Below are 25,376 nucleotides of genomic sequence, written 5' to 3'. Positions count from 1 at the left end.
TTTTTATACTTGCTCTTACACAATATCACGTTCCGCCATGATGGCCCCTTCCTGTTCTTTGTAAGAAACAACCTCATTTTAATGATTCACATAAAAAGTCAGGATGGGAATACTCAGTTCCGAAAAGAGACGGTATAACAGGCAACAAGGACGATTGGCGTTTTTCTAGTGACATGAAGGCTCTTTCATCCGTAGTGTGAATACAAAATTCCACCTCCTTTGTCCCATCTCGTTCGATTGTGAAGAAAATGGCACCTACTCCTTTCAATATTTTGGCCTCTTGGCGGTCCATTAGACTGTCTACTGGGGGCGATAGCTCTTGCCTCGATTTTCCAGTGTTACTTTGATGGGAAGAATTTCCATATATAAGGTCTCATACTTCTCCTCTGCATCTCATTTTTTCATCAACTCATCAACTCACATTTGCTTGACTTTGCTGAACAAACTCGCTCCTGCACAAAAACTCTTGCTCATTTTAATTCACTTTTAGATCAACCACTCAAGTCGACGACTTCCTCCCTATATTCAAAATGCGTTTCAGTATCGCCACTGTTGTTCTCTCTTTGGCCGCCATGGTCGTTGCTATTCCCACTACGGAATCAACACTTTTCGCTCGTGGCGGAGGTCAAACCTGTGCTCAAGGTCAAACACTCTCATGTTGTCAGTCTGTCACTTCAGGAGGTGATGGCATTCTAGGCAATCTATTGGGTTTGAATTGTAAGTTCTATTTTGTTAATCCATTGGCATTCACCAATCTACAAGTATTATTTCGCCTGGCCCAGAAGTATTTGCTAACGAGAATAATAGGCGCCGAAATCCCGATCCCAATCGTTGGTATCGTGCTCGGAGGCAAATGTAACTCCGCACCCGTTTGCTGTAATGTGAACGGCGGCAGCACCAGTGTAAGTTCTCTTCATTCTTCATTAAGTTTCATTATCTTACATGGCTAGCCCGATTGCGATGACAATTCTAACAATGGTGGTACACAGGGAGGGATTAATGTTCTTACCAATAGCTGCGTTGCCATTCCAATCGTTCTCTAGATGGTCAAAAAGCCTTTGATTCTCCACGAAAGGGAGCATTTCTGATCAATCGATCATCGCCCCTTTCCTTACCTCCCATGTACCCGTCATCTCAGCAACCAAAAAATATATCTTTTGATTTCTTCAACGCAAACAACAATTTATACCTCGAAGCGTTAAACATGGATTTCAACTGGGTGGCCGTCATTACGTATATGTTTGTTCTCTTTCGGCACTAGGACTCAGTATTGACTATGCGAGTGTGCGATTCTCTCTTCACTTCAAGATGATGTCTCAATTCAACATTGGACACTTCTCTTCATTCTTTAATCGTGCATGGAATCTCGTTTATACTTGGGTATTGATATGGTTGTTCAAATGGTTCGTTCTGGAAGAAATACATATTGCCAGGCAGTTACTTTTTACTTCCAACTTAGAAATATCATTATCATGTGTGCAATACAGAGGCTTTTCATGATACTGCAATTTTTCTAACAGTGAATGCATGTAATTCGTAATGGTGGCGCGCATATGTTTTGCAGTGCATTGCTGGGTAAAGTAGGTCATCTGTACAATGTCTCATCGGGTGTACGACTCGGTAATCGGTGTGTCCCACATCGATACTATAAATGGTAAGTGATACAGCAGGAGATAACTTGCTCATGATTTCATATGCACCCGACAGATATAGATATACACAATACATATCTCGCTATGCGTTTTAGGAAGTGATACTTGGAGAGCTTGAGAAATGGAGATGTGGAGGGGTGAGGGGCGAAGGAATGGAAGTATAGGGTATGTTTGTATGTATGTATGTATGTAAATTTGGTAATTTGAGGAATTTAAAGAATAGTATAGGAGGTTAAAGTTGAAGTACGAGTTTGAACTTGGAATCTATAGAAAATGGTATAGTATAGTATGGTATGGATGGGTGTTGTGTTTTAGGTAAACTAATGAAGGGTTTTTGGTAGGGTAGGGTGGAGTGGAGTTGTGTGAGGAGGGGGAGATGAGAGGTGTGTATTTCATGTGGCTATTTATGGAGTTGTTTATGTATCTATTTGATAGTATTAGTGGTAGTGATGGTAGTGATTGTAGCAGTAGTGGTGTAACTATTGTTTCTATCAAAGGTAATGTGATATAATGTGATGAATTGCAATGGGCCGGAATATTTATTAATTGAGTGAGTGAGTATTTATTTATCTATTAACTAATTAACTAACTAAATAGCTAGCTTTTATGGGTATTGGTTAGTGAGGAGATGGTATGTATGATTTTGTTTTGAAGGGTTGAAGGTTGGAAGGTTGAGAGGTTGGAAGTATTAGAGGTGGAACAGCAGCAGGAGAAGCAGCAGGAGGAGGAGAAGTTGGGATTGTGTATTAAAATCGATATAGATATTTGTAAACTTTAAACTTTAAATTTTCAAAGGGGTGGTAAGTATTTGACATATAAGTTTTTATACACATTTATGTATAGTATAGTAAGTATAGTTGGACGGCAGTTAGCGGATCTGAAATTTCGATATTAAGGAATCTGGATGGGGTTGTGTGATTTTTTTATTTGTATTTGTATTCGTATTTGTGTCTGTATTGTGAGTTTGTAAGTTTGTGAGCTTGTGATGGGATTGGGGGTTGTGGTATGCTGGTTTAAAACTGGAGGGGTTCTTTCTTAATGTTGATGTTAATGTTATGTTAATTTCGAGGATCAATTATCAATCATCTGATGATCTTGAGCTGCGCGAGGGGAGTTTGTGTCTGATTTGATGGTTTGGTATGGCAGGAGGTGTTTGATTAGTAGGTGGATGTACAAGTAGATGCAATGCTAGAGGGCTTTTGATTTTGATTTTTGACTCTTATTTTGATATGCATGAAATATATGTGTAGTTGACAAATGAAGCAGCCAAAAAATTTAGGAGGCAAAGGGAATTGAAAATCAAAATAATATGAAGTGTTCTACGTCATATAATCGCTTCTGTCTATCATCATCATACCAAAACGCCCGCTTGAGGGAATACTATAAAGGAGCTTAATTCTCTCCGATTTGTCGTTGAACTCCCAAACAAAATTAAGGATAACAAAAAAGTGCTCCAATCCACGCATCAAAATCACGCCCAGTATTCGTTCCAGTCCCATCTCCTTACACACCCAACTTCCCTTGCCTAATGACTAATGTACTGGAACACTGCGCTGACATTCTCATCTCCACACTCCTGTCTCAACAACAAATCCTGTATCGTCCCCAACCCTGCATTAACAAAATGATTCCATGTACTTGTATCACCATACATCATCGCCTGGGCCTTTAAGAACTGTTTTCCATCCGGCTTACAACGTTTGCATTTAAACGTATCATGAGTATCACTCGTTGTGTCTTTTCTATATTGAAACAATTCTCTCAAAGAATCTAAGCTAAAGTGTCTTTCGACATCTTCAGCAGAATCAACAACACAGGATGAAAGAGATTGTTTGTGGGATTGACGTTGGAAGATCTTTTCTTCGATAGTACCAGTGGCGATAAAGCGATATACGAAACAATCTTTCTTTTGACCATCACGCCATACTCGAGCGAGAGCTTGTTGATCAGCAGCTGGGTTCCAATCAGGATCGAAGAGAACGAGTCGATTGGCTCCGATGAGATTGAGACCGCATCCTCCGGCTTTACTACTTAGCAAAAAGACGAATTCTTGACCATCCGGATCGTTGAATTTGTCAACTAGCTTCTGACGCTTCGTTACATTCATGGTACCGTCGAGACGTAAAGATCCATAGCCACGGCTTCGACATAGTTTATCGAACATGTCAAGGGTTTGCGTGTAATTGGAGATTAGAACGATTTTATCATTAGTATCTTGACGGATGCGTGCGAGCATGCGGTCGAGAACTTGCATTTTCCCCGAATACCAAGGTTTGATATCACGATCGCGACCGCGTCCATCTTTTGGAACGTAGTCTTCGGGCCAGTATTGTTCACAACCGGGAAGATCTTCGGAGAGATTTAGAAGGTCAGGATGATTGCAGAGTTTCTTGAGCATGCCAATGGCTTTGAGAGGTTGACTTCCTTTTCCTCTCAGAAGAGCTTTGATGTCTGGACTAGTAATAAAATGATTATATAAATCGAGTTGAAAGGGTGCGAGGCCGCAAAACACGACATGCTCATATTTGACAGGTAAGTATTTGGAAAGAATATCGTTTGTTCGGCGAATGATAAATTTGTTGACGACGTTGAGAAGTTCTTTGATGCATTCGTCTCCCTTTTGCCGATCTTTATCGCTACCAGCCGCATCTCGACCACGTTGAATCGGTAATTCATATTTTTTACGGAATTCCATTCGAGTGCCCAAAAGACCTGGATTGGCGAAGCTGACCAGGGAGAAATATTCTGTCAAATCATTCTGAATTGGCGTTCCAGATAAAATGACTCTCCTAGTGACATTGAGACTGTTCAATGCTACAAATGTCTGACTGTCTCCATTCTTTAAACGATGACCTTCATCACACAACATCAGTCCAATTTGAGTGTGCTTGAGCTCGTCAACATAAAGTCGTAGAGTTTCGTAAGAAACAATAATAACAGGCCTTGTAATGGATCGACCACTAGCTATAGCCCATTGTCGTAATTGTTGAATAAGTTCCTCCTTTGAAGCTTTGCCATCAATTGCAAATGGTTGAATGGCATCTGGACCTAGCCACTTGACCAATTCATTTGCCCAATTCTTGACTAAACTCGACGGACAGGCAATGATTGCCTTGTTGATAGTAGGTTTCCCAGCATCGGTAGATTGCTTTAACATCGTCCACATAAGAGTAATGCATTGAAGAGTCTTTCCCAGACCCATCTCATCTGCCATGATACATCCATTTGCTCTATCATCCACCATACCAGTAACGCATCTGTACATGAACTTGACACCTTCAATTTGATGAGGTCGCAAAACTTTCGCGAGTCGAGGATCAATAACAACTGGAACCTTGGGCCGTTCACCTTCCACAACCTTTTTTATTCCTAATATTTCCGCAAGACTTTTATGTGCCAATGGGGCGTCCAACTTCAGTACCGGTTTCTCGGGTTCGCCGTCCTTCTTTTCAGTTTCTTTTTTAGCATCTTCCTCCTCTTTCTTAGCTTGCTCTATACTCCTCGGCTTTTCATCAATTGTAGGATCGTAAAGAACAATCGCAAACTCGCCACTAGGATCATGTAAAGCTTTTGCAACAAACACCGCTCCCTGTCTCAGTCCAAGTGTTGGTGGAGGTCGATTGGGATTATATCCCCCTCCATCTTTATTTATCAATGGTACCGAAAATCGTTTCCTAAACATAGTATCCTTGTCCTTAACCTGGAAAACAGGAAACTTATTCGCATCTCTATTCGCAAGAGCTAATCGATCTTCATTCGTCCACGGTTTATCTCCATCTTCCTCTTCGCCATCTGCACCTCCATAATCAACCTTTCGACGCTTTCGTGCGGGTTTCACGGAAGCTCGAGTTATCGTTGCTGAACCAGGACATCGGAATGGTTTCACTAATTTGTCGACGGATTGAGGAGTTCCGCCATATAATCGTCCTCTCTGTGTCGAAGGAGGAGCATTCTCCTTATCTTCGCCTGATGTGATATGGAAAGGTTGCTTGAGTCGATCTGTGGATTGAGGGGTGCCTGCAAGTCCGATTCTCTTTTTGCCTGCGAGAGGAATTGGAGTTCGCGCCTGTGTTTGCGCGTCAACAACATCGTTCTCACTCGGTGGCGTTATCATTATTTCGTCGATCAAACAGGTCCTGTGTGTTGAACGCGCTACTCTGACAATTTTAAGGCCCCAAGTTCGTGATTGCTTGGATCAAAGTGTGGTCGCGGTTTTGCAGTTTGATGTTATTAATTTCTTGATGTGGCGTGGTGATGGAGAGAGAGAGAGTTGAGTAATGTTGAACGCGTCTAAATTTCGCGAAAGCACGTGATTGTGCCTAAACACTGCACAGTTGATTCCTTCCTTATCACCCGTTTCGATTTCATTGGGCGTGCTGAATCCGCGACCATCTTGACTTCCGTCATCGTCGTCAATTGAAAACCCAATGCTTCATAAATATCTCTCGGCTAAATATCTGTGACTATTTCCTATGTGGTCAAAGATATCACCGTTTGGTAGTTTCCCCTTAACAGGCACCACCTATAATTCTGCCTTGCCCCTTTCAAATCTTTTGTTTTCCTTCTCTTTGGCATTGCATTCATTAGCTTGGAAGGGTTCGTACTTATTCGGGAAGTAGTTCACTTCGCATCTTTCATGGTTCAATAGCTGTTTTGCTGATTGAAAGTTTTATTATAAAGATTTTGATGAAAGTGCAACCATCATTGAGGAGCAGTGGTTGTATGGGTACCATTTATTGAAAGCCAGCACATACTGCATACCATTATCGTTCACGATCCAGTGTTTGTAGGATATTTTGGTCATTTTCATGGTATTTGCAGAATCTGTAGTGATGTGCCACAAGAGGCTCGAACAATTGCAATCTCACGCGGCGGTTAGTGTGAGCAATTGAGTGCTCTTATGTGACCGCGGATACCGACAATTTCCTGCCTTTATTGGGATACATTCAATTGAGCAATCATACATCTATTCACTCGTTCTTTCGAAATCAGCTCTGGGCCGCCACCGTCAAATCTACTGCGAAAAAGTTGGCCCCAAGAATTTCAAACACCACCAGATCCGTCCCCGTCTGAATCAATCTCGAAATTTCACCGCTACTAGGGAATCTATTCCGTAGCTTTCCACCCAATTACTCAGCTCAATTAGTCTTCTTGTATGCCTAAAGTCTTTGATAAATTCGAGCATAAAGCATTAACAACTAGAATCCCGGCTTCCGCAACCGTTGGACAAGCGGCAAGGAGGTCATTGTAATTTGGGGCTGCTTCGTTTGCACATTAAGATGATTTGCCGAGAGCATTTATTTGGTGTGAGGAGAGGAACATCGGTTCATAAAGATAAGAAGGAACCCCTTCACTTTCTGCAATAATTTGTGAAGGAGTTTCTAGGCTAGTGATGACCTGGCTGTGTGTTAACGATTGAGTTTGCATTTTCAGGTTACAGCAGAGACTGAAGAGTGCGAAAAGCTTTCTAGATCGAGTGGTAGAATTAACCCAATTTGTTGGAGTGTTCCATTTACGCCAGGCGTTTCGGCTACAAAACCTGCACCCAGAACAACGCCCAGGTCAACAGCGGCTGCTTTCTCACCATTGGATACACGGAATTGTGCGAAGGTGTCTTGGTAGGTATACAAGCGACGTCTGCTCAAAAATTGGCCTCGCATTCCTCATGTACAGAAGGAAAATAGTTCATACCAGAACTTTCGCTTTCCTTTCAAACTCAACCGCCATCTTTCCAACATGCTTACTACCTTGCAATGCTCTAAGAGCCTTCCTCGGTCCCGAGATTGATAAAAAAAAATAGAGAATCAAAAGGGCGCGGCGCTACCCCATGAGGCCTCATCAAATCCTATCAATTCATTGGTGGTGGAGACGATAGGAGTACTGACGATCGATGACTCCTGAACCAAAAAAATGTCCATACTCAAGCTACAATAGACAATAGTCAGATAAGATTATTAGACACTTTTTAATACTGGATAAAGCATGGTGGGCATACGCTAAAGTGATTAGGTGCAGCCTCCACTCAGAAGTATATTCATCCTCGGACACAGCTTCATCATGATAAAGATGTCTACTCGCAGGAGCCGTTCTAACCTCAACTACTCTTGAATGGACTCTGCCGAATCTTTCGCTCGGCTCGATACATTCAAGCTCTGCCATTGGTAGTTGTAGTATTGCGAACAGCAAGTATAATGATTTTAGAATGGGCTGCAAGTGGAGATACCGTAAAGGAGATGGATTGAATCTACATGTGTCTGGCAAGTTGTAAAACAAGCGGCAGCGAACAACACAATGTCTATGATCTCTGTACGTGTATGTTAAGGCTCCCAAGGTGATGTCATGTTGAATGGCACCTCTTCCATGCACTCCCTTGGATTTGAAATGTTGTGGCACTGTACTACAACCCAAAGCAAGTTTTCACGTGATCGCCAATATGCAGTGCAACGTGGCTGCCACTCTTAAATCATGACTACACGAGTTGCTTCAAGTTTCACGGTCATGTAGCGGAAGACGATGATACAATTTGTGCTAAGCAAAGCTGTAAGATTTGCGAACAAGCTATTTGCTGGACTTAGAGCCAAGAATCGGGTGTACGGAATGCGTAGCCGAAGCATAGTCAATCCAAATTGAGAGGTCACATAGTTTAGGGGGAAAAAACGAACTGTTAGAGGGTTGTATTCCTTGACCCACCTACGTACTTCTTACCTTGTCTTCTATCATTTTCAGCCGAACCATCCCTTGTGTGCCATATTGCCTCTCAACTTCTTAAAGGCCGCCGCTAAAAGATTGGAGAGATCAACGACTCTCCTGCCGATCCTTATGTCTGACCATTTTACTGACATAAGTCTCGGGGTACAGCCGTTATATGTCCTATAGGGGTTTCAATCAACACTGTAGTTCGTGTTTGAGACTTGCATAATGACTGGGTTTGAACTTTGAACTGAGTCACCATAACTTCTCCGACTTCCTCTCTTTGTGCCACCCATAGAATATGAGGTGTGCATCCCAAGAGGGAAACTTCTGTTTATTTGTAGCATGGAATCCTTCTTGGCTCTCCATATTCGTATGGTGACATCGCCGATCCAATGTTGTTCACATGTCAATTCCTCCTGAGATGGAGCCTGAACGAGTGATTACGAAAACATAGAAGTTATTGTAATTACAATGCCTCATGTTGATGTTGTACATGTCTTTCAGAATTCCAAAGCAAGATTCTGAAACTCGGAGAGCGGAGAGGTGAGAAGGGGCTTGATTCCAAAGTTTTCTGTATTGCTTTCTGTCCAGGATTTAGAGCGATACCATTCCAGGTATCTGTCGGTGTCGTTTAAATTTGTGGACCTCTCTGTATGTAAACAGAATCCTCTCGTGATAAGATTGCAATTTGTGTGAAGCAAGGGTCTTCAATTCCCAAATGGGACAAAAGACGCAAGCCCCTGAGTTGCTACCCGGGTCATTTCAATTTATTAGAATCATACACTATATGAGCTTCAACGGTATTCAGTTGGTTGCTGTTGTGTATCGAGTAGAGTCTTTTGAGTGGATACTCTATATGTGCTCCATTGCTGATGGATCCCTTGGTCTCTGTCTGTTGGGTTTGTGTTGGTTCGGAAATTCATTATTCCGTTCCAGACAGCCTATGCTTCGCCAAGGAATATACCCCGCTAACCTATATTCTCCGTCGTTTCTTTGAACCTCTCGGGTTCCTGCAAGAAAGAGCGAATGGATTCACATGTTTGAGAGTTCAAATCAGTACCGGTGGATATCTTCATTTGAAACGCAAAGGCGTCTCTGCTACTTATCACCATCTACGATAGCTAGCTTTCTATCATAGACAAAGCTGAAATTGGGGGGAGGAACAGTACAGTTGTTTGCTGTATATAGGGAAGCAAGCCACATAAGGCTTTCAGAGAAAGTGCTGGGTGTTTCAGAGCGGGAACCAATCTACAGCTTAGGGGCAACTTATCGCCCAGATTTCAATCGGTATATCATCCGTTGGTCCGAGACATGATCCCACGATAAAGACAACTGCCAATACCCCTTTATTATCCACACAGATCAGACAATGTCCGCCGATTTCTGGGCTGGCTATATTAGCGGTGCCATTAGTATTATCATTGGCAATCCTCTCGATCTTCTCAAGGTTCGGCTCCAAGCCTCGAGTTCATCACGTGCCAATGGCCTCTCTCCGATTCTCACTCCACTCACTTCTACTCCGCCTACTGCTTTCGCAACTCCCAGCTCCCTTATCCGTGGAACTGCCGCGCCTATCCTCTCAACCGGCGCTCTCAACGCCCTTCTCTTTGTAACTTATAACAGAACACTCTCGTTTCTTCACCCTACTTACACCCCTAACCACCCGGAATCTGTACCCCTATTATCGACCTTTCTTGCAGGCACTATTGGTGGTCTCTGTTCATCCATTGTTTCTACCCCAACCGAATTGATAAAATGTCGCGCTCAGCTCTCTAGCCCCCCTGTCTCTTCCTTGGCGATAGCTCGCTCTATTATATCTACAACTGGAATCAGAGGTCTCTATTTCGGAGGTGTAGTTACCGCCTTGAGAGACAGTATAGGTTATGGGTTTTATTTTTGGAGCTATGAATTATCATCGCGTCTCTACTCTTCTTACATTCTCTCGTCGCCTCCAGGAATGGAAAACTCCACCAGTTCTCGGGACGAAGCAATCAAAATTCTCCTCTGCGGTGGCGTAGCCGGAGTGGTGACATGGGCTAGTGTTTTCCCACTTGACGTTGTGAAAACAAGACTACAAGCTCAAATTCTCTCTCCGACATCAGCTTCAGAAATCACATCCCTTCGTATTGGGTCTCCACCACACAAACCCAGAGGAGCCTTAGAAATAGCGAGACTAGCATATCGCAATGAGGGAATGGGTGTATTTTTTAGAGGATTAGGTGTATGTAGTTTAAGGGCTTTCATTGTAAATGCAGCACAGTGGGCAGCATATGAGTGGATTATGAGGGAGCTCGGTGCAAAAGGTGAGATTGGTGCTAGCGTCAAGGACACAGCCAAGAGTGAGATCTTAAATGTATAGTGATGATTTGGCCTGAAATTTGGGTTTTTGGAGAGGGTTTGTACATGGTATGCAAATAGACGAAGAGGAAGAGGTAGGAGACCGAATAGAGAGTATAGCATGAGTATAGAGATAGAACATATGTGTAGAGATTATAGATTCGGGCTAAGAATTAGATTTATGAAACTAGACATCATGCTCTTCAAACTACCGCTTTCATGATATTGGTCAGCCCGGGTATGGAAATCTTCATTTAAATCATAGGACTGGCCTGTTCGTTAATTAGTGATGACTCGTCGTTAACGCTTAGCCCAACATGGAATTCCGTAAAAGCTACGCATTCCAGATAAATATTGACATTTGCATAATACTAAGCATTTATGTGCTGAAACATTGGCCACCGTTGGCACTGACAACACTACCGGTCATCCATGCACTCTCTGCACTACAAACCATGCCAACAATGCTGGCAATTTCCTCGACGTATGCTGGACGACCGCCCCATTTCTTACCCACCGCTTTGACTTCTTCCGTATCCCATTCACGTACACCTGACAATGGAATCAACGGACTCCACTGTGCTTGAGCTGCAAGCACATCGTCGCTACATTGACGGAACATATCTGTGAGTACTGAACCGGGGTTGATAGTGTTGACGGTGGCATTTTCAGCCAATTCTCTTGACCAAGTTCTTGTCATGGCCTCAAGTGCACCCTTCGTTCCATTGTAAAGGGTCAAGTATGGAGTTCCGACTTTTTGTCCGATACTAGAGACATTCACAATTCTTCCAGATCGATCGGTTGGTAGGTATGGCTTGCATGCTCCTGTAAGCAAGATAGGAGCCAGCACGTTGGTCTCGTATGACTTGATAAAATCCGCGTGCGAGATTGTTTCAAGAGGACCAATACCAATCATAATAGCAGCACAGTTGATGAGAATGTCAATTTGTAGCTTGTTGGTTTTGGCATTTGGAGGCATCTTTGAGTTACAGGCCTCAATAATGGCTGCACAGCCTTCAGGTGTCGAGATGTCAGATCGACATGGCACTGCAACAACTCCATGGTTCTTAGTAAGCTCTTCTGCGAGCTCAGCAGCAGAGTTGTCAGAAGCTTCGGTAAGATAGCTGATTAAGATGTTGGCACCCTTAGATGCGAGGTTTCTAGCAATACCAGCACCAATGCCTAGGAACAAGGTTAGCTAAGACACCGGGAAATGCGTCATTTATTAATCCTTACTTCGTGCAGAACCTGTTACAATCGCAACCTTGCCCTCATGGACTCGACCAGTCTCTGTGGTTTGTTTGCTGGAAGCCATTGCGAATATTGGATCACTAAAAAAAAATTCTTAGGTGCTGAAAATCTAGTGCGGGCAAAACGTAAACGTTAATTTTCTAAAGCAAGCGACGGGAGGAAGGAAAGAAGAGACTATCAATCCCCCCCACGTTTGCATTCCAACGGAACCCATAGTATGGGTAACATGCCCATGACACATGTCAGTGGAGCAAAAGATCACTAAAGAGGTAATGAATGGCAATTTTAATCAATCTCATGCTACATTTGTGAGATTTTGGGGATCGTCTCCGCCCGGGGAAGGAGAAACTCAAAGCCTCCTGAGAAGAATCTCTCTTCACTGTGGGGTCATTGGTGGTGCCCGTTGGGAATTAATATATTAGATCCTGCATTGTATAGATAGTACACCGTTAACTTGTCAATTGACTGAAGGCTTGATCATTACGTTCTCCGTCCACATAAATCTCACGGAAACAACCTTCTTTCATCTGGGCACTATCTAATCGGTAAAATTTTACAGATATCTTTAGAAAACTTTAAGTTGCACGCAAAATTTTGCAACGGAGTAGTTGCCAAGCTTGTGATTTGAAATGAGTACGTGGTCATCATTAGCGAATCAACAATTCCTGCCGTGTTTTGGTCATCTAGAACTTTTATTCCATGTATAATATCGCAACTATAGCTCTATTTAAGTTTACTAGTGACAAATGGGTAATCTTTGGCTCTTCTTAGAGTTTCAATACCTGGTGAGGTTGTGAAAAATATACAGCTAATTTATCAAAATTACTCCACTAATATTTTACACTAGCTTAATGAGGAAGTCGCCTATTTTACGACGGCAACTAAAAAGTGGAACAAGCCTTGTCAAATTTCTTAGAGCAGTTCTCTTTAAGGCTTTTCAACATTCAGGATTGGTCAAGGTGTAGTCATTCCGCTCCACCACGATCCGTCCCACCGATGTTGTAGTGGGGAGGGTGGGGCTAAATATGAAAGGGGCGGAAAGTGGGATCGTTTTCTACCAAGTACTTTCGACTGTGATCGAAATTTGCGCACTGGGATAGAAGACGAAAACTCTGGAATCCCACGAAAAGAGTCGTTTTCTCGGAAGCAAGTGAACGAGTCCCAGATTCGGAACAAACGAGGAAGATCAGTGGATGGTGTATAGAATATTTTGATTCCGGAACCCTGGGGAAAAAGTCCATGCCTCGGATCCCTGTCCTTGATATAGACTCCTTCATACTATAGAGAATGAAGAAATACATCATGTCGTTGTCTCCGGATTTGAAGATCCAAATCTTCACAAACACACATCGCACTGCTCTTTGAATCCGAATCGACTCGACGTGCAGATGGCTGACGTCGATGCTACAATACTTCCCCTCGAAGGGTTCCCTTTGGCAATTTTCGTAGTATCTCTTGTCTGCCTTGGTATTTCGACAATTACTATAGCATTAAGGACATATGTTAGGATTAACGACAATGCATTCGGCTGGGACGATAAGTTGATAGTTCTGGGACTGGTAAAGTCATTCGAGCTCTTCAATTCTCAACTTGATACTAACCTTTACTAGATGGTTTACATCGTCGATGTTGCTTTGGCTTGTCATGGTGCTCGAGTTGGCCTCGGTTCATATAACAGCAGACTAAACAGCTACTTTTTGGTACAAGGCACAAAATACCTCATGCTATGGATGATGCTATATGTCGTAGGTCTGGCAGTCATCAAAAGCTCGATTTGCGTGACTCTCTTGCGAATAGCTAGCGCGCACAAAGTGTACCGGTTGTTTGTCTTGAGCTTGCTCGGCCTCACTATCGCCACATTCTTGGTGACATTAATTGGAATTCTGCTTCTATGTAGACCTGTGGCTGCGAATTGGGATACGTCTTTGGTAACGGAAGGAAAAGGAACGTGTTCGGGCATGGGCACAATGATTGCATTGAGTTATACCTCGACAGCTTGTACCATTGTGACAGATTTGGCTTGCGCAGTATTCCCTGGTGTAATGCTGTATAGGACACAGATGCCATTGGGCAGGAAGATACAAGTGGGCTTGCTTTTGTCGTTCGCTTCTGTGTAAGACATTTCCTCAAGTCCTCACTACCTAAGCGTCCGGTGTAACTAACCAGAGTCTTTCGATTAGTGCCTCAATATCGACAATGATTCGAGCACCGTACATTGAACACTATCGCACCCCCACAGATAACCTGCTCTGTAAGTTATTCAGCAGAGTTCTTTTGATGAAAACAGTGCTTATAACCCTCTAGACTATACCGGTTTCATCGTTCTCCTATCCAACATAGAAACAGCCATTGGTTGTGTGGCAAGCTCAATCCCTACAGTCGGTCGCTTTTTCATGCGCAACAGCGCCGTAAAAAAATCAACTTCTGACGCAGACGGCCCAAAAGATCTTGTCACTTTTGGTAGCGCACCGATAAGTGCCCGAAACAATACCAAAGGTCGAACCTTTCGCAATCCTACCGACACCGGTACGACATTCGCTACAGTACACGCACATGGAGATGGAGATTGGAGTAGACTGCACGATGGAGATTCCGATCACAACCCGGATCTAGATAATCAAAATGGAATTCGCACAGATTATACTTATCAAGTAGAGCTGTCAAAGTCGCCGAAACATAACCAGTCGGAATCTGTCAGGGAGTTGGCCCATGATGGATCTTCGTGTTAGGCAAAGGGAAATTTCCATCTCCCATTCTTCTATTTTGTTTTTATACCCAGATCATCAAGGCGCATATGGCGGGACATTTTTTAATTGCAAAAAGTTGGACACTTACTGCATTGTATGATTAAAGAAATATTTGACGGCTTCTATAATGTTATAAGGATTCATCGTATTTGTTGCCAAGTTGTCTTGAAATCTTGATAAAATCTTGATAAAATCGTGAGTGGGGCTAGCTGGACTCAAGATAAGCGAAGGGTTGTGGAAAGTGTGATTATCCATTGACAAACCTTAAAACTGTGGTCCACAAAGCAAGTGCTGTTAAAGGGGCCATACCTTCATCCCAAGTAGAAGTAACATAAACAGATCGGCAGGTCTCCATCAGTGGCAAAGCTGTGTCTACCGATTAGTTAATGGAGCCTTATGACATTGGAGATACTGTTGGCGATCAAATACGGAGTTACCGAGTGGACATGTGGGTAAAGTCAAGCCTTGCATTTGATCGCCGTGGAGATATTATTATTTGAAAGCAAGAATTGAAATAACACGGACACCAAAGAGCCACCAGAGTTGATCTCACACCCTCACTCTAAAGCCGTTCCCTTAATGCATCTTTTCACAATTTATCATATACATGGAGCGCTCTGGCCATCTGATAAACATCGCTCAGATCAGCATTGAAAAATTCTCCGCCTACCCGATACTCTTTATCGAATTTGGCCAACTTTGTGCCAATTCGAAATCCTGCCGCCGCGACTGCGACTAGTTGAGTACGGCCTGTGCGTGGGTTTTCGCACGTGTAAGGATATAGAACCGGACGCGCATCGTCGGCCGGATAACGGCATATGCTCTTTCTGCGTAGGGCAGTAAGTGGGTCAATGAGTGAGCGGAAGATGGAGGACGAAGTGATTGAGGAGAAACTGCATTTTTTCCACTACAAGAATGTGATGTCAGGTCAATATCACAAGAAGAGTGATTCAAAATAGCAATTGAAAGCGAGAAACATGATGCTTTGAGGTTCAATGCTGACCGGAGAGAAACGGCGGAGAAGGAAAATTCAACGAGAAATACATGACGAGTGCTCTGTGTATTACAGAGAAACGAGCAATACAATTTTGGGGTCATGACGCTCATGTCAGATGGTATCAAATGGTGGCAAGTTAAAGACAACAGAAAATTCCAAACTGACTTGAGCGTGGCAGAACCAATCAAAGTCACATCGAAGCTCTTGTTGATACTCGTCTTGAATGAACTTGCAGAGAAACAAAATGAAGAGAAAATGCAGATTTGAGAAGCTGGGGAAGCTCGATATTACAGAATTGGATATACGGCTGCAATAGCTGGAGTGGGCTTCCTGTCACTGGCTTTGAAGCGACTTGCTGGCTGATGTGTAGCATGTCATATTCACCTCATATCAAGGTAAGACAGGACGGACACGAGTTGCAAGAAAATAGCGAATCAGTTTTGGTCTTACCACAATATTGGGCGTAATTCAGGCGAGCAACTGCCGGCGGCTCGGATAATGTCCGCTTGATGACTTTGCGAGGGACATGTCAAGGTAACTACGCCGAGCTTCGTCTTTTAACCACGCTTCAGCGTTAGTTGCTTCTAGTTGGATTTCAACTTATCAGAAACTTCGATTGAGCGGTGAATATAAAGTTCAAATAAATGCTGAAGTACCGCAAGCTAATTTAGACACCCGGAAATTATAATCCAAAAAATGCTTCGCCACTCTCATGATCCCTCCATTCCCATACCGTGGTCATAAAAGTATGTTGAAAAATCAAGGATAGGATATGCAGGTCCCGGGCGGCTTTGTTGGATTAGGAAGTATCAAGAAAAGGGTAGCAAAATCCGGCAGAATACAACATACAGGGCAGACCTTGAAGTGCCCCGGCATGGGCCGAATCTCGGGAAACCCGCCGCTACCCATTTGCATCCTTGAATGCGTGCACTTGCCTCGCTCAATTCAATTTTGGGTAGGAAGATATGGCAGGTGGAAACGGTCTGACAATTTTATTGAGGGAACAACATGGCAAGGCGAGGCGATGGAATAAACGGGGATGTTGAAGAAGGAATGCTTTTTCCATGACCTATTCTGTCACTATTGTACTCAATTTGGCATGCCATATTTTTCTGCGGCTGTGAATCATTCAGTGGGTCGATATTGATGCAATCTGTTATAAGATACTAGCTTGAGCCATACTGTTTCTCTGTCCTTTCCTTTCTTTGTTTTTGTCAAGCTTAACTCGAGAACCCTAGAGAAATCCACCTCGTGGAAGCAGGACATTCTCTGGACGATTGCAACGATATTACCTTGGCCTGACAGCAAACGAAGCAAACGAGACAAACAGAGATTGCATAACGTTGATGCTCTGCGCCTTGGAAGATCCTTGACCTTAACTTTTATATGTGCGAAAGAAAACACCTGCATTTTCAAAGAAGGACATTCATCAGTGAAGCCGAACGTCTTTTGGAAATCTCCCAGGCATTATCCATTATAAATGAAATATGTGGGAGGTGCTGAATCGCCTGCTTCTCCAATATCCGGAATCTTGGGGAAATGCAACGCAACATCTGATGAGAAGTGGAGATTACCCGCCGTCCAAAATGCGCAATCAAATTAACCCGTTAACTTCATATGTGGTTTTTCTTATCTGGGAAGAGCTACCCATCAGACCACGTATGTATCAGACTCTTCATGAATTGAGAGACATGCGAGCCAACCGATTAGAGGTTGAAGATGCAACCAACGATACAATGGGTTGCATTCTAAATGCTATCAATCTAATCTGATTTCATATCCTATCAGAATGTACAGCCTCGTCATATTTGAACCGGATGTCGATCGGGGACAAAGTAATGAGAGAGCCAATATTCGGAAGACCTGTGGATCAGCAACCAACACTTCTGCAGGCGCAAACCGCATTAGTGACGTGCAGTAGCTTCTTTGTCGAACCTGGAAGTTTCCTCTCAGATCGGTGTGATGGAGAGCCGATGAAGCCACTAGTCATGCGCGTAGACCGTTTTGGTCAAACCTTCAAAAATCGTCAGCCATGGCATCGTCACTCTGCAAACTCCGAAAATTACAAACCATCTGCCTGTTTGCCAACGAATCGATTTGCCTGCTTGGCAAAATCGGAGTAGGTGTATAGACTTTGAATTGGTACTCAAATCATCTAGAAGAGCCAATTTGATAATCGTTTTATAGGAGAGGGTGTCCCAGATCGTAATTCGAATATTGATCCAAAATTTGAAGAATGCAGGAGTTCTATAAGTAAAAAACTCAATCTTTGATTAGATCATATGGATGAATCAAGCTATTCGGGTACCGAGTTTTCCAACATTACAATCTTAAGTGGTTGAAATGAATTGAAGTGAAATTGGAAAGTTTCAAACCCCTTCATTTGGCTTCAAAGTTAGATAGATAGAATTGGTCTAACCTAAAAGAATATGATATGAGCATAATGAGCTACCCCTTAAGACCACCTCTCTAGCATGATCTTAAGTTCGAACCCTGATCTTGATTTTGTATCAAAGTGATTTATATAATTATCCACAAGATTAATATCTGAATAGCCTCGCTTCTCATGATCTGGTCCTCAAACAGTGATTTCAGCAAATGCGACGGCTAGTTTGATCCACAATCACGATCAGATTCTACGCCAAAAAAGCGCTTAGTGTTCCGCTTTTCTCCTCCACATGGAGACACCACAAACAAAATTAAAATATATTCTACAAAATGTTCATGCTCTTCAACAAACAAACACAATCTCAAGCGGCTTTAGCTCACTTGGGAGAGCGCCAGACTGAAGTTCACTTCGGTTCATTAATCTGGAGGCACTGTGTTCGATCCACAGAAGCCGCATTCTGCGAGTTGAGGCCAACTTCAACCACAATTCTCTTTTTGTCTTTTTTGGCCTCTCTAATTCCAGTTTCTGTTTTGAAAATTCGATGATTTTTTTTTTTTTTTTTGATGGTGTAATGAATTAGCTGACATCGGGTATTTTGATGTGAAATGCCGAAGTTACTCCACTTTTATCTAATATGCTCAGTCTTTTTTCGAAACAATTTATATATTGAATCTCCATCTAATAATATTTACATATATACCTACATACATATATACATATATCATACATACATAATAATAACAGTGCTAATAACAAATAATTTTTTCAATCGAAAAACAATCAAAGTGAGCAATTATTCCAAAGACACGCACACACAAATTAAATTTGACCAAAAAATATATGCATTCATTCATGATCTTCTTCACATCGTTTTCATATAACAGAACGAGTATGGCGCACCTTCTCTCGCCCCTAATGAAACGTTATTTTTTGATATCACCTAGAGGGAGTATTTATTCAGTCCAGATCCGATGTTTATGTATGATTTGTACAGGGTCCGACGAAGATAATTGGTGGTTTGACTGATATGTCGCCAGTAAATCTTTTTCATGTATGAAAGCATAAAATGTGTGTCGAAAAGTATGATTAAACTTATCTATACATATGAGAGACTGCTCATGTCAAAACCCCATGCATCGTTCCAGTGTAATATCCTTCGACGAGATATACCCCCCGCTCCAGACTATGCTTATCCGGTTGAATTCCTTAACCTTCCGATTCAAGACCCCTCTTCGCTATCACCTCTATCATATTTCATAATTCGCATCCAATTCCCCAATTCCACTGAATATCCAGCAACACACCTTATATCGTTCCATAAGCAAGCAACCAAACCATAAACCTCAAGCCCAGAACCCCAATCCGACCCCCGCAATGTTTCCAGCCTTAACTCCAACCAAAGCATCGTAATCGTACTCATGCACCCAAAAGCCAAATGACAGACATCTCTAACATCAATCAAAATAGCTCAAGACTTCCATCACGAATCTTCCTCTCGAAGGTCACCTCTCCGTAATCCGAGGACAGTACGTCTGTACATTGAGTACCAACCATCACAAAATGATGATTTACACTATTGTAACCCTTACCGATCATAATCTTATTCACCCATTTCAGCCATGTCCTAGCATACCCGATGTCTACCCACTTTCTCTTTTGTCTTGCTGAGAGATGTTGAAATTTGATGTCATTATCTCGGTCGATGATTGTTGAGTCTCGGATTTCGTTAATGACGACGTAGATGTTTTTCAAAGAGGGAATGTTTTCTCGAATAAATTCAGAGGCTTCGACCTGAGTGGAAGCACTCTGAGGGTTGTCGGTAAGAAATGTTCGACGCAATGCCAAATTTTGAACCTTGGCCATGTGAGGACAAGAGAGGAGAGTCTCGTAAACAATTTTGGATGCTTCAATTTGTTTGGTCAAGTACAAAATGTCGACATGGAAGTTGATGTATGTTCCAAATGCCCAAGTATTTTGTGTCCGCGAAAGATACCATTCTCGAGATTCCTTACAGACTTGTACGATATTGGAGAACGAGAGATGTGATGTGATTGAGTCGGTGATCTTTCCAGTATTGCGGTCTGTGTTATTCAAATGGTGGACTTTTGGTAAGAGATCCTCTGCGAATGCGTATTCCCATATATCCAATCGAAGCTCGGCTGGCAATTTCTTGAAGGAAGGAAAAGTGCGGTCGCCAAGTTGTGTCTTCGGACCCGACTCGATGTGTGGATACCGTATATTACGATATTCCGAGAGGTTTCTGCAAGTCAAGCCTTTCAACAAAAACGATCTAAGCTCCCATAGATCCAATTCATGGAAAAGCTCTATTACACCTTTGTAGTCCTTATGGTTGTGATGTTTCCTCAATATGATATCAAACCATTGACTTGGCCACTTGGAAACCATGTCTAGTTTGTCGGCCATTTGAAGATCAAGGAGATTTTTGAGGCACTGTTTTCCAGCATCTATCTCTCTTTCGGTTTGCGGGCCAACAACCTTCATGATTGCTGATTTGAAAGATGCAGAGGGAAGTTGAGTTGCGATTGAAACGTGCTGTATGTTTGAAAGATGGGAAACCCAAGAGAGCACAGTGGGAGCAGTGCAGATAAATCTATACACTTTGTAAAGATATAATAAGTACCTTGATGATATTGAACCCAACAAGGTTGTTGAGCGTGAACGTCCAAGAAATATTGTGAATCATAATACAATGGACTGTGTTTGCGATTTGACCATTTAACCAGCAAGGTACTTTTCTTGGCTTTGCATGATCGCGCCATCGCAGCTTCCATTACCATAATGGTATCTGCAAAGGGTCCGGAGTACACACCCGTCGCCCGTGGATACAGAAAGTGTTTATCAGGTGACTTGATTGATGGAAAATTGACCAAAGAGCAAGAGCAACTCTGCTCTGTCTGTCCATTGAAGAAAGACCACATTCTTGTATGTTATTTACATACTCCCCTACCAAGCATTGGCAACATCGTATTACAAATCTTCCTACATCTCGTCACGAGCACCTGACTATCTGGCGTGTTATCATCGTATGTGGAACCACCACGTATTCCACCACCAAATCTGGCATTGTCGACGGGCGCAAAAGATACGAAGCATTATCGCAGAGAACTCTGGGTATCAAATGATGATCGGATCCAACTGAACACAAAGTCTGGTCACATGAGTGGAGCGGCTGCATGAAAATCATGACAAAGCTGTGGTGGGGTCATGGGAAGACCACCAAAATAAATCGTCAAGGTGATTTCGACGGCACAACGTTGTTCTTGGTGTGCATCGTAAGTTCGGATTTCAAGATGTCTTCTATGTTATGTGGAAGGAGAACACGATCAAACATGAGCGATTGCTGTGTATCGCAACCCCAGAAGGAAGTCTTCCTACCTCACCAACAAACATGTTTCAATGTTCTGGACCACCCCTATTCGCACACCTCCACGTGACCAGCCACACAATCTCGTATCCATCTATCCTTGCCGCCAATCTCCGCCATTGACGGTTCCTTGTCGGTACTTGGTGGAGACAAGCTTTTTTCAAGCTTCATCAAGAAAAACGGAGGATTACTCTCTCGACTTGGACCATACTAAGCGTCGCAATCCAAGACAATTATGGCTTGGCTTCTATCATAGTTCGTTATTGCTTTTGGAGAGTTTTATATCAAGATCAAAAGTGGCATGTATGAGAGGTTTGATACTCGATTCACGACGGTGAGATGGGAGGAAACTTTGGATGTCTCTAGGAGATGAGGGAACGCCAGGGAATCAATTAAACGTGAACCAAACAAGGATGACGTACCCACCGCGTAAGCCAATGCGTATCCATTATTCATTTTGTTATGAGCCAGGCATTCCTCTTCCAGCCCATAGAGTTCTAAATCTCTCAGAGTCTCTAGTTTCGTTCCCAGGGAAAACCGCTGGTGGGTCTACAAGATTCTGAGAATGGTGTTTTAAAATTCGCTGGGATGTGGCTGACGCGCAAGGTAAGGTCTATTAAAAGGAAGAAACCAAAGAAGACTTGCCGTGGGCCGTATGTCAAAAACAGAACAGTGGACCAGGAGTTTTGTTATTATGGAACTAGAGGTAAGTGTGGTGGGAAGCATGTCTCTCCTCACTTTGAAGTCCTGGAGAATAGTCTTCGTTTCTTTTCGACTCGACGGTAAGACAGTACGCTTTCCTTCTTAAACAACAGCGATCCGGCATATTTTATCTTATACTCTCGTTTGGCCGAATCGTTTGCAAATCTAGAATTGATCAGAAGCCCCCCATCTTGGTATTGTGATTGGCGAAGAAGCCCTATATACAGTATCTATACTCTAGTTTGAATCACGGAAGAGGAGCAAGATGAGGGTCAGTGGAGGAAAAGCCTTGGCATATACTGCTGCTATATGCTCAACATGTAGTAGTTTGGTTAGTGCAATAACCCTTGATTTGAGCTCTGATGGTATGTTGTCTCTATATGTTGCTTCCTGTTGAGTGAAGAGCAATACACTGATTGAATAACTATGATCAGAAAGCATCAAAACCGCCGCATCCGATGTCGCCTACGACATGATGAAATACTACACGGGAAATAATACCGGAGATGTCGCTGGTAACTTACCCGACCCCTATTATTGGTGGGAGGCGGGAGCTATGTTTGGTATAATGGTCGACTATTGGTATTATACTGGGGACACTACCTATAACGCCGAAGTAAAAGAGGCTCTCCTACATCAAGCTGGCGACGATTACGATTTCATGCCTCTCAACCAGACAAAGACAGAAGGAAATGATGATCAGGGATTCTGGGGAATGGCTGCTATGACAGCTGCAGAGGCTAATTTCGACAATCCGGATAGTGGAACACCTGGCTGGCTAGCAATGGCGCAAGCAGTTTTCAACGATATGGCAGCTAGATGGGATGACTCAACTTGTGGAGGTGGTTTGAGATGGCAAATCTTTACATTCAACTCTGGATACGACTATAAGAATAGTATTGCGAACGGTTGTTTCTTCAACTTAGGAGCTAGGTTGGCAAGATATACTGGAAATTCATCATATGCCGATTGGGCCGAAAAGATCTTTCAATGGGAACAATCTGTTGGATTGATCGGTGATGCTTATGAAGTATATGACGGTACATCCGATACAACAAATTGCAGCTCTCTCGATCATATACAATGGACATACAACGCTGGTATCTATCTTTTCGGGGCCGCCATGATGTACAATTACGTTCGTTCCCCCTTTCTATTCCTAAACCTCTTCCGGACAAGCCATATACTAACACATGCCTCACAGACCAACGGATCATCCATTTGGGAAAGTCGAACATCAGGACTTTTGAATGCTAGTAGTGTATTCTTCAAAGATAATGTTATGTATGAAGCAGCATGTGAAACTACCTCAGTGGGTTGCGACACCGATGAACAATCATTTAAAGCCTACCTTTCTCGTTGGATGGCGGCAACAACTAAAATCGCTCCGTTTACCGAACCAACAATCATGACTTACATTAACGCATCTGCTCAAGCCGCAGCAGAACAATGCGATGGAGGAAGTAGCGGAAGAGCATGTGGAGAACATTGGACTGCGGGAAGCACCTACGATGGAAAATACGGAGTCGGAGAACAAATGAGCGCTTTAAGTATCATTCAAGCAACACTTATTGGGACAGCACCCAATCTCGTTACAAACACTACCGGCGGAACGAGTGTAGGAAATGCAGCAGGTGGAAGTGGAAGTAGTACCGCTAGTGATGGAACAGTCGAAACACCAGTCACCAGTGGAGATAGAGCCGGAGCAGGAATCTTAACGGCGCTTGTAATAACCGGTGTCATCGGAGGTGTGGGATTTATGGTTCTGGGTTGAGATGTGGAGGGTGAATGGGGCATTGTGAGGGAAAGATGGTTGTATGTTTATATGGAATAAGCTGGGCGTTTGGGGTTCAAATCATGTGTACATATACATTTTCGGGGTACATCACCAGCATTTTGCATTAGGGGTAGGGGAGTATATTATTATCATCTTCCAATCTGGATTTCGATACTAGGGTATCCATTCATCAGCTTTTAGTATTCATTTACTAGATAAAATTTGTACATTTAAATCTATCTAGATAGAACAGAACAAGTCAAGGACTGAGAAATCAAACGGCCTTTGAATTTCTAATTTTGTCACTTGAAAATTACTGATCGACTAGTCTCGTATCAATCAATTCATGCACCATATCACATCATGTCTTCCAACCAATCACACAATTTCCTTCCCCACTCAACATCCCAAAAAATCTTTTTCCTCTCTTTTTCTTCCTCCACTCTTTTATCTGGGATAATATATACGCAAACAAGTCGCCCATCTTCAACGAATCATGAATAATGATTTTTCGGGACAGATGGCCGAGTGGTTATGGCGTGTGACTCAAGCTTCTAGCTTAGTTGGTGTAAAATCAATTAGCATTCTCATGGGCTTAGCCCGCGGGGGTTCGAATCCCCCTCTGTTCAATTCTTTTTGTTTTTGTGGGGGAGGGAATTCTTTTTGTTGGCGGAGATGTGCGAACATACGGATGTCATGGGAGAGAGATGAACAGGATGGAATTTGGAATATGTGTGTGTATGTATGTATCATAGACAAATTTGCGAATTACTTTGATATTATGAATGGGAAATTATTTATTCAGGATTTTTTTTTTGGGGGGGGGGGGGGGGGGGGAAGGGAGGGGGACTTGTTTATCTTGTATCTTCTGAACGATGGCAATTCCTTGTTTAGGTAGATAGGTAGGTAGGTAGGTAGTTAGTTGTATGCAATATTTACTTTAGCTTACCTTACGATTGCGAGTGGAGCGAGTGGAAACTGTTCTCTTTGGTACTATTATTATAAATAAAGTACCCACCCAGTATTCGGAATCGGTTCGTCATGGGAATTGGCAATTGTGCCATATGTATATGCAGAATTCGATTTCCCCTTTACAAGATAGGTAGGTAGGTAGATTGGTAGGTAGGTAGGTAGGTATCACCACTTCCTTCGCATACACTTTACTCTTCGATGTACGAGTAGCTACCGACTACTAGATGAACAGACAAGATTATATAAAATGGCCATTTCTTGTTTACTTGTTTACTTGTATTTCATCACGTAACATAAATTCCCACACACACCCACCGTACACCGTGAATGGTGAGGTACATAAATGACATTCACCTCAGATCTCAGATCGGGAATAATCAAAGAATGAGGTAATGGAGCTTAGGTTAGGTGTCGTGGTGTCGATGAATATGAGAAAGAGGGGTAATTTTTATTTCCTTGACTAGGTACGATTGA

General features: G+C 42.8%; 8 protein-coding genes across 9 annotated transcripts; 4 read left to right on the top strand and 4 right to left on the bottom strand.

The window, feature by feature from the left end:
- Nucleotides 1–388: 388 nt before the first annotated feature.
- Bhp1 lies at nucleotides 389–1,552 on the top strand. 2 transcript variants are annotated; one of them, XM_001546285.2, is made up of 3 exons: nucleotides 389–717; nucleotides 808–902; nucleotides 990–1,552. In XM_001546285.2, exons 1-3 carry the CDS (start codon nucleotides 531–533, stop codon nucleotides 1,041–1,043), a joined length of 336 nt encoding a protein of 111 aa, XP_001546335.1. In that variant the 5' UTR covers nucleotides 389–530; the 3' UTR covers nucleotides 1,044–1,552. The 2 variants fall into 2 exon arrangements, with proteins under 2 accessions (XP_001546335.1, XP_024547321.1); XM_024691550.1 differs by having other exon boundaries at nucleotides 951–1,552.
- A 1,281-nt stretch (nucleotides 1,553–2,833) lies between these two features.
- Bcrad54 lies at nucleotides 2,834–5,900 on the bottom strand. The gene has a single exon (XM_001550965.2). It carries the CDS (start codon nucleotides 5,764–5,766, stop codon nucleotides 3,178–3,180), a length of 2,589 nt encoding a protein of 862 aa, XP_001551015.2. The 5' UTR covers nucleotides 5,767–5,900; the 3' UTR covers nucleotides 2,834–3,177.
- A 1,110-nt stretch (nucleotides 5,901–7,010) lies between these two features.
- Nucleotides 7,011–8,022, bottom strand: BCIN_02g07950 (hypothetical protein). Its single transcript, XM_024691549.1, has 3 exons — nucleotides 7,648–8,022; nucleotides 7,344–7,577; nucleotides 7,011–7,289 (listed from the first exon to the last, which is right to left on the bottom strand). The coding sequence occupies exons 1-2, from the start codon at nucleotides 7,809–7,811 to the stop codon at nucleotides 7,457–7,459; spliced, it is 285 nt and encodes a 94-aa protein (XP_024547320.1). The 5' UTR covers nucleotides 7,812–8,022; the 3' UTR covers nucleotides 7,011–7,289; nucleotides 7,344–7,456.
- Nucleotides 8,023–9,349: 1,327 nt separating this feature from the next.
- BCIN_02g07940 (hypothetical protein) lies at nucleotides 9,350–10,804 on the top strand. Its single transcript, XM_001550967.2, has one exon. It carries the CDS (start codon nucleotides 9,715–9,717, stop codon nucleotides 10,702–10,704), a length of 990 nt encoding a protein of 329 aa, XP_001551017.1. The 5' UTR covers nucleotides 9,350–9,714; the 3' UTR covers nucleotides 10,705–10,804.
- Nucleotides 10,805–10,838: 34 nt separating this feature from the next.
- BCIN_02g07930 (hypothetical protein) lies at nucleotides 10,839–12,087 on the bottom strand. Its single transcript, XM_001550968.2, has 2 exons — nucleotides 11,919–12,087; nucleotides 10,839–11,864 (listed from the first exon to the last, which is right to left on the bottom strand). Exons 1-2 carry the CDS (start codon nucleotides 11,995–11,997, stop codon nucleotides 11,062–11,064), a joined length of 882 nt encoding a protein of 293 aa, XP_001551018.1. The 5' UTR covers nucleotides 11,998–12,087; the 3' UTR covers nucleotides 10,839–11,061.
- Nucleotides 12,088–12,850: 763 nt separating this feature from the next.
- BCIN_02g07920 (hypothetical protein) lies at nucleotides 12,851–14,838 on the top strand. The gene is made up of 4 exons (XM_024691548.1): nucleotides 12,851–13,492; nucleotides 13,544–14,046; nucleotides 14,114–14,184; nucleotides 14,238–14,838. The coding sequence occupies exons 1-4, from the start codon at nucleotides 13,322–13,324 to the stop codon at nucleotides 14,660–14,662; spliced, it is 1,170 nt and encodes a 389-aa protein (XP_024547319.1). The 5' UTR covers nucleotides 12,851–13,321; the 3' UTR covers nucleotides 14,663–14,838.
- A 4,200-nt stretch (nucleotides 14,839–19,038) lies between these two features.
- BCIN_02g07910 (hypothetical protein) lies at nucleotides 19,039–21,254 on the bottom strand. Its single transcript, XM_001550972.2, has one exon. The coding sequence runs from the start codon at nucleotides 20,566–20,568 to the stop codon at nucleotides 19,525–19,527; it is 1,044 nt and encodes a 347-aa protein (XP_001551022.1). The 5' UTR covers nucleotides 20,569–21,254; the 3' UTR covers nucleotides 19,039–19,524.
- A 321-nt stretch (nucleotides 21,255–21,575) lies between these two features.
- BCIN_02g07900 (hypothetical protein) lies at nucleotides 21,576–24,235 on the top strand. Its single transcript, XM_024691547.1, has 5 exons — nucleotides 21,576–21,880; nucleotides 21,971–21,994; nucleotides 22,063–22,518; nucleotides 22,588–23,291; nucleotides 23,358–24,235. Exons 3-5 carry the CDS (start codon nucleotides 22,419–22,421, stop codon nucleotides 23,925–23,927), a joined length of 1,374 nt encoding a protein of 457 aa, XP_024547318.1. The 5' UTR covers nucleotides 21,576–21,880; nucleotides 21,971–21,994; nucleotides 22,063–22,418; the 3' UTR covers nucleotides 23,928–24,235.
- The last annotated feature ends 1,141 nt before the right edge of the window (nucleotides 24,236–25,376 follow it).

Source organism: Botrytis cinerea, chromosome 2 (assembly GCF_000143535.2).
Source record: "Botrytis cinerea B05.10 chromosome 2, complete sequence".
Classification (NCBI taxonomy): domain Eukaryota; kingdom Fungi; phylum Ascomycota; class Leotiomycetes; order Helotiales; family Sclerotiniaceae; genus Botrytis; species Botrytis cinerea.
This window is presented reverse-complemented; position numbering and strand designations above follow the sequence as displayed.

Excerpts from the sequence above, each read along its gene's own strand:
- Bhp1 (XM_024691550.1), top strand. The coding sequence starts at position 531 with ATGCGTTTCAGTATCGCCACTGTTGTTCTCTCTTTGGCCGCCATGGTC. Across the intron at positions 718-807 it reads CAATCTATTGGGTTTGAATT|GCGCCGAAATCCCGATCCCA; the intron begins GTAAGTTCTATT and ends CGAGAATAATAG. Across the intron at positions 903-950 it reads TGAACGGCGGCAGCACCAGT|CCCGATTGCGATGACAATTC; the intron begins GTAAGTTCTCTT and ends TTACATGGCTAG.
- Bcrad54 (XM_001550965.2), bottom strand. The coding sequence starts at position 5,766 with ATGATAACGCCACCGAGTGAGAACGATGTTGTTGACGCGCAAACACAG.
- BCIN_02g07950 (XM_024691549.1), bottom strand. The coding sequence starts at position 7,811 with ATGGCAGAGCTTGAATGTATCGAGCCGAGCGAAAGATTCGGCAGAGTC. Across the intron at positions 7,578-7,647 it reads CTGCACCTAATCACTTTAGC|CTTGAGTATGGACATTTTTT; the intron begins GTATGCCCACCA and ends TGTCTATTGTAG.
- BCIN_02g07940 (XM_001550967.2), top strand. The coding sequence starts at position 9,715 with ATGTCCGCCGATTTCTGGGCTGGCTATATTAGCGGTGCCATTAGTATT.
- BCIN_02g07930 (XM_001550968.2), bottom strand. The coding sequence starts at position 11,997 with ATGGCTTCCAGCAAACAAACCACAGAGACTGGTCGAGTCCATGAGGGC. Across the intron at positions 11,865-11,918 it reads TGTAACAGGTTCTGCACGAA|GCATTGGTGCTGGTATTGCT; the intron begins GTAAGGATTAAT and ends CCTTGTTCCTAG.
- BCIN_02g07920 (XM_024691548.1), top strand. The coding sequence starts at position 13,322 with ATGGCTGACGTCGATGCTACAATACTTCCCCTCGAAGGGTTCCCTTTG. Across the intron at positions 13,493-13,543 it reads AGTTGATAGTTCTGGGACTG|ATGGTTTACATCGTCGATGT; the intron begins GTAAAGTCATTC and ends AACCTTTACTAG. Across the intron at positions 14,185-14,237 it reads CCCCACAGATAACCTGCTCT|ACTATACCGGTTTCATCGTT; the intron begins GTAAGTTATTCA and ends ATAACCCTCTAG.
- BCIN_02g07910 (XM_001550972.2), bottom strand. The coding sequence starts at position 20,568 with ATGAAGGTTGTTGGCCCGCAAACCGAAAGAGAGATAGATGCTGGAAAA.
- BCIN_02g07900 (XM_024691547.1), top strand. The coding sequence starts at position 22,419 with ATGAGGGTCAGTGGAGGAAAAGCCTTGGCATATACTGCTGCTATATGC. Across the intron at positions 22,519-22,587 it reads CCTTGATTTGAGCTCTGATG|AAAGCATCAAAACCGCCGCA; the intron begins GTATGTTGTCTC and ends AACTATGATCAG. Across the intron at positions 23,292-23,357 it reads CCGCCATGATGTACAATTAC|ACCAACGGATCATCCATTTG; the intron begins GTTCGTTCCCCC and ends CATGCCTCACAG.